This window comes from Dama dama, chromosome 4 (assembly GCF_033118175.1).
Source record: "Dama dama isolate Ldn47 chromosome 4, ASM3311817v1, whole genome shotgun sequence".
NCBI classification, from domain to species: domain Eukaryota; kingdom Metazoa; phylum Chordata; class Mammalia; order Artiodactyla; family Cervidae; genus Dama; species Dama dama.
This window is the reverse complement of record NC_083684.1, coordinates 56,435,322-56,441,144: the sequence shown is the minus strand read 5'-3', so window position 1 is coordinate 56,441,144 and position 5,823 is coordinate 56,435,322. Positions and strand designations below refer to the sequence as shown.

Sequence of the window (5,823 nt, the reverse complement as noted above, 5' to 3'; positions counted from 1 at the left end):
ATGTGAATTTCCAGGCCTCTTTGAAAGAAATAATTCTGATCTATTGTGTGTGTTCTCAGTCATGTCTGACTCTTTGTGACCCCAAGGATTGTAACCCTCCAGACTCCTCTGTCCTTGGAATTTTCTAGGCAAGAATACTGGAGCAGTGTTGCCATTTCCTCCTCCAGGGGATCTTCCTGACTCAGGGATCAAACCCACATCTCTTGTGTCTCCTGCAGTGGTAGGCAGATTCTTTACCACTGTGTCAATTATATTTAAATATACTAATTGGCTACTTGTCTGGTTCTATTTAAGGTCAGGCGGTGCCAGCTAGGAAACTTGGCTTTCCTGGTTTCTTTCAGGTAAGTAAACTTAAGCCTGGGTCTGTAGAGGGCACAGGAAAAGACTGTTAGGAGAAGGCATTAGAGGGCACAGTAATTCTGGCAATAATGTTTTGTTTTTTGTTTTTTTTTTGAGAATACTAGAATGAGAATACTTAGGGACTAGGGACTGTGATGAGGAGCCTGAGGTGGAAGAAGAGCATCTTCTAGGTGTGCTCACGGCCTTGTAGACTGAGAATGTTTCATTGGGAGGGTGGGGCCTCAGAGCGCCTATAAAGGCAGAGCAAAGCTTGCCAGCTGACATTGTCTGAGAAATTGCTGTCAGGCTCTGAAGGGCTTGGTTGGCTTCCTGTGGTGTCTTTGGTGTCCTAGGGTGAAAAGAAAAGGGAGAGACTGCTGTTAACATTTTTAGAATTTAATTTTAATGAGAGCTTTTAAAATGTTAAAAGTAAGACTCATCTAGTGGAAAAATTAAAATAAAAGCTTATTTATTTTATATAGAATAGTTTGTTCTCCATACCTTTTTGTATGTAAACATAATAGTTGACTTAAAAAAAAATAAGCTTGTACTATACATATTGTTCTTTGCAACCCTGCCAGGTTTCCCTGTCCATGGGATTCTCCAGGCAAGAATACTGGAGTGGGTTGCCATGCCCTCTTCCAGGGGATCTTCCTGAACCAGGGATCGAACCCACATCTCTTATCTCCTGCATTGGCAGGCAGGCTCTACTTCTGGAGCCACCGGGGAAGCCCGTTTTGCTCTGTGCCTTTAACCAATCTTATTACACTATAGAAATATCCATAAATCCATATATCTATAGAAATCCATAAAACTTATGTGTATAGTTTGGGACTTCCCTTGTGGTCCAGTGGATAAAAATCCTTCTTGCAAGGCAGGGGACTCAGTCTGATCCCTGCTTGGGGAACTAAGACCCCCACATGTTGCAGAGCAACTCAACCCATGCTGCAACTACTGAAGCCCGCCTGCTCTGGAGCCCTTGTGCCACAACTAGAGAGTCCGTTTGCCAAAATGAAAGTTTCCACATGACACAGTGGAGATCCTGTGTGCTGCAACTAAGATCTGATGCAGCCAAATAAATAAATTAAAAAAAAATATTTAAAAAAGACCTAGGTGTCTGCCTTTTAGTGGCTGCTTTACTTCAAACTAAGCCATTTTTCCTCTCTGTTTCAGTCTTGCCTGTGAGTAAAATAAGGCTGAGAATGGGGTCCAGGAACCTCTTGGAAGGCAGCCCTGGGTTGTTGGGGAAAAGGGTAAGGGAGAGGGGGGCAGCCAGACCTTCAGCCTGGACCCTGGACCCTGGAGGAGTCTGGCTCTTACATGAGACTCACGAAGACATGAGTGGTGGGCTAGGGAGAGGGCAGGGGGTGAGGGCAGCTCCGGTAATATCTGCTCTGCTCTCAGAGGGATTCAAGAGAGCAAGCGGGGATATCGATGGTGCACTCTTGTCAATATTTTGTTACTGACTTTTGCACTCACATTCTTGGCCTCCTTCTTGGAGCCACCTCCCAGAAGCCTGGCATTGGTCCCTTTGGCCTCTGGCAACCCCTGTAGGAAGGAAACTGGTCACTTCCAGGCACTGGAAAGGGAAGGCGCCAAGAGACTTGGTCCCTTATCACTGTGCCTCTGGGTCAGTGCAGCTCCATTGTGCTTCCTTTTCACTCAGGGATCTAGGGTACTTCAAGAGAGGAGAATTTCATATGTATCTTATTTATTTAAGCCATACCGTGTGGCTTGTAGGATCTTAGTTCCCCAATCTGGGGTTCAACCCAGACCCTTGGCAGTGAAAGTGCAAAATCCTAGCCCCTGGACTGCCAGGAAATTCTCTATTTTAGTTTTTAAATTGTATGGTTCATTTACAATGTTGTATTAATTTCTGGCCTACAGCAAAGTGATACAGCTTTATACATACACACACACACAAATATATTCTTTTTTGTATTCTTTTCCATTATGATGTATTGCAGGATATTGAATCTAACAGGTCCCTGTGCTATACTGTACGACATTTTTATTTGTCTATTTTATATATAATGGTTTATATCTTCTAATCCCCAACTCCTAATTTATCCCTCCCCCACTCCCTTTTCACTTTGGTAACCATAAGTTTGCTTTCTATGTCTGTGAGCCTGTTTCTGTTTTGTAAATAAGTTCACTTGTGTCATTGGATTCCACATATAAGTGATATCATGGTATTTGTCTTTCTCTTTCTGACTTACTTCACTTAGTAAATGACAATCTGTAAGTCTAGTCATGTTGCTGCAAATGGCATTATTTCATTCTTTTTAATAGCTGAATAATATTCCTTTGTATATACATATGACATCTTCTTTATCCATTCATCTGTGGAAGTCATTTAGGTTGCTTCCATGTCCTGGCTATTGTAAATAGCACATATATCTTTTTAAATTATAGTTTTGTCCAGATATATGCCCAGGAGTGGGATTGCTAGATCATATGGCAACTCTATTTTTAGTTTTTTGAAGAACCTCCATACTGTTTTCCATTATGGCTGTACCAGTTAACATTCCCACCAACAGTGTAGGAGGGTTGCATTTTCTCCACACCCAAGAGAGGAATATTTTATTTTATTTATTTATTTTTGAGAGGAATATATATATATTTTTTATTTTTTGGCTGGGCTGGGCAGCATGTGGGATCTTAGTTCCCTGACCATGGATTGAACCCTGGGCCCTTGCATTGGAAGTGCAGAGTCTTAACCACCGGACTGCCAGGGAAGTCCCCTGAGAGGAATATTTTAAATGGATAAGGAATTCAAGTTTAAAATCTGACTTAGAGAAAAGCTTACCTAGAAGTAGGTGGAGAAAGAATGATTTCTGGATGGAAAAGTAGGTGTTAATCAAGACCTTACATTCTCCCCCTATTAAGATTCCCTCCTACATACATTAAAATCCTGAAGACTTAAGGAATGAGAGCAAGGAGTAGATTATTCCATTAACCAGTCAGGAACTTCTCCTGACCTCCATGTTTTGTTGTATTTAAATCCATAGTCCCAGTTCAACTGTTAGAAGCTGGTATTTACCTTTGTAACAAATTCATTCCTCTTTTTGTCTCTATTCAAGTCTGTCTTATCACCTGATGCTCTCTTATGCCCATCTTGTAAGACCTAAAATATTTTTTATGACAACCAAGGTGATGTTTTATAGGTATTCTGGAACTGCAGTTGGGTCCAGATGATGCTTCCTCTGTACAGAAGTTGTTCATATTTCCTGCCAGACTGAATTATACCTTCACATGGTTCCCTGCTATATTTGAATATGGTAGCTGAAGCTGAAGCTCCAGTACTTTGGCCACCTGATGCAAAGAGCCAACTCACTGGAAAAGACCCTGATACTGGAAAAGATCGAAGGCAAAAGAAGGGGGTGGCAGAGGATGAGATGGTTAGATAGCATCACCAACTCAATGGACATAAATTTGAGCAAACCCTGGGAAATAGTGAAGGACAGGGAAGCCTGGCATGCCACAGTCCATGGGGTTGTAAAGAGTTGGACTCCACTTCGCAACTAAACAACTATCATTGTACAATTACACTTATAGTTTGTTGTTTGAAATGTGTTATGTATTGAATTCTGTCCCCCTAAAATTCACTGAAGCCACAACCCGTAATAACTCAGAAAGTCTGTATTGGAGGATAGGGCCTTTTAAGGAGATGATTAAGTTAAAATGAGACCCTTACGGTGGGCTCTATTCCAATCTGACTGGAGTTCTTGTAAGAAGAGATTTGGGCACACAAAGAGACACCAGGCATGTTCATGCACAGAGGAATGAACAGTGAGGAAACAGCAAGGAGATGGCTATCTGTAAGCCAAGGAGAGCGTCCTTGGAAGAAACCAAAGTTGCTGACACTTTGATCTTGAGCTTTCCAGTCTTCAGAATTGTGAGGAAATAAGTTGTTTTAAGCCTCACAGTCTGTGGTATTTTGTTATGGGCAAGTCTAGCAAACTAAAAATCTTTCTCCCTCACTAGATGCTGAACCAATGATTCAGTAGTGACTCAGCTACATGGCTGCTGACGGACGGTAGGCGCGTGGTAAATGTTTGATAAGCAGATGGACACGTTGTCCAGAGAGGGCCCTTAGAGTAGCCCCTGCTTCAATCCAGCTCTCCTGTTTCCCAGACTCGTGCCCTTTCTGCCACACAGATGGAGGGTGTTACACCATTTCTCCAAGTGCTGGTTTCCAAGTGTTTTCATGTGCTGTTTTCAGTGGTGTTAATTTCAACAGGCATGGCCCCTGCCATCTAAACTTTTCTAATATTTTACTCACGCCTGACCTCTACTTCTGGTTCCAGAGACAAGGTGCAGAATATTAGAGTCAGAGGTTATCTTGAAGATCATGAGTGGAACCCTTTCACTGAGGAGTTTTTCTTTTTCATTTTTAACGCAACATAACTATATTAGAGAAAATTTGTAAAGTTCAAATAAAAATCTTTACTCTTGCCAACTGTTGGAATTTTAGTGTGCATATGATTTTTTAAATATAGTGATAGCCACACTCTGTGAACATTTTCCTTTTTATTCACTCTGTAAGCTTGTTCCTATGTTGTCTTAACAACATTGATAATAGACTTTTTAAAATAAAAAATTCTTTTTTCATTTGACTTCACTGGTTGGTCTTAGTTTCAGCACAGTGGGATCTTTGATCTTCGTTGTGGCATGTGGGATATTTTTTTAGTTACAAACTCTTAATTGCAGCATGTGGGATCTAGTTCTCTGACCAGGGTTGGAATCCCAGCCCTCTGCATTGGGATTGCGGAGTGTTAGCCACTGAACCACCAGGGAAGTCCCCCAAACAGACATTTTGAATGACTACATAACACTCGCCAAGTATATGCACTTCAGATTACCTAATTGCTCTCTCATTGCTGAATATTTAGATTGTTTTATTTTTAGATATTGATAAATTTCTTTGTGACTGTTTTCCACATGTTGGATTTCTGTCTTAGGGAACACAAGTGGAATTACTGGGTCCAAAGTTAAGAACAGTTTTATTTTTCTAGATATCTTTACCAAGTTGCTTTTTAAAAAGTTATGTTAAGTTAACTAAACCACTGTCTCTTTTATTTTCAGGTGAGGAAACTGAGACCCTGAGAGAGCAAATGAAATGCCCAAGTTGATAAAGGTAATGGTGACTCATCTGGTGCTAAAATCTAGATCCAAGGCTCTTAGTCTTTTGTTTTTTTCTGCAGCCCTGTATGACCCTAATTTCATGGTATAACTGAAAATGAAGCTGTTACTATAGTATTATGTCCCCCAAAGTTCAGACGTTTTTGGACCACCTTAATTTTTGCTACAGCTTAGACCACCTCTACTATTTTTTATTTCATATTAAACTTTTTTCTTTAAATAAATTTAATTTACATAACATCTTCATTCTATGCAATATTTTCTGTGAGATTCCAGGTTTGATACATGCTTAGATCTTTTTCTAAGATGCATTAAAAATAAGCATATGACTATTAAAGT

At 40.5% G+C, this 5,823-nt stretch overlaps 1 protein-coding gene across 1 annotated transcript; it reads right to left on the bottom strand.

Moving 5' to 3' along the window:
- Positions 1-590: 590 nt before the first annotated feature.
- On the bottom strand, positions 591-3,326 carry CXCL17 (C-X-C motif chemokine ligand 17). The gene is given in 3 exon segments (XM_061137164.1): positions 591-688; positions 1,807-1,918; positions 3,321-3,326. Coding segments are annotated over 3 exon segments (216 nt in total).
- Positions 3,327-5,823: the final 2,497 nt, after the last annotated feature.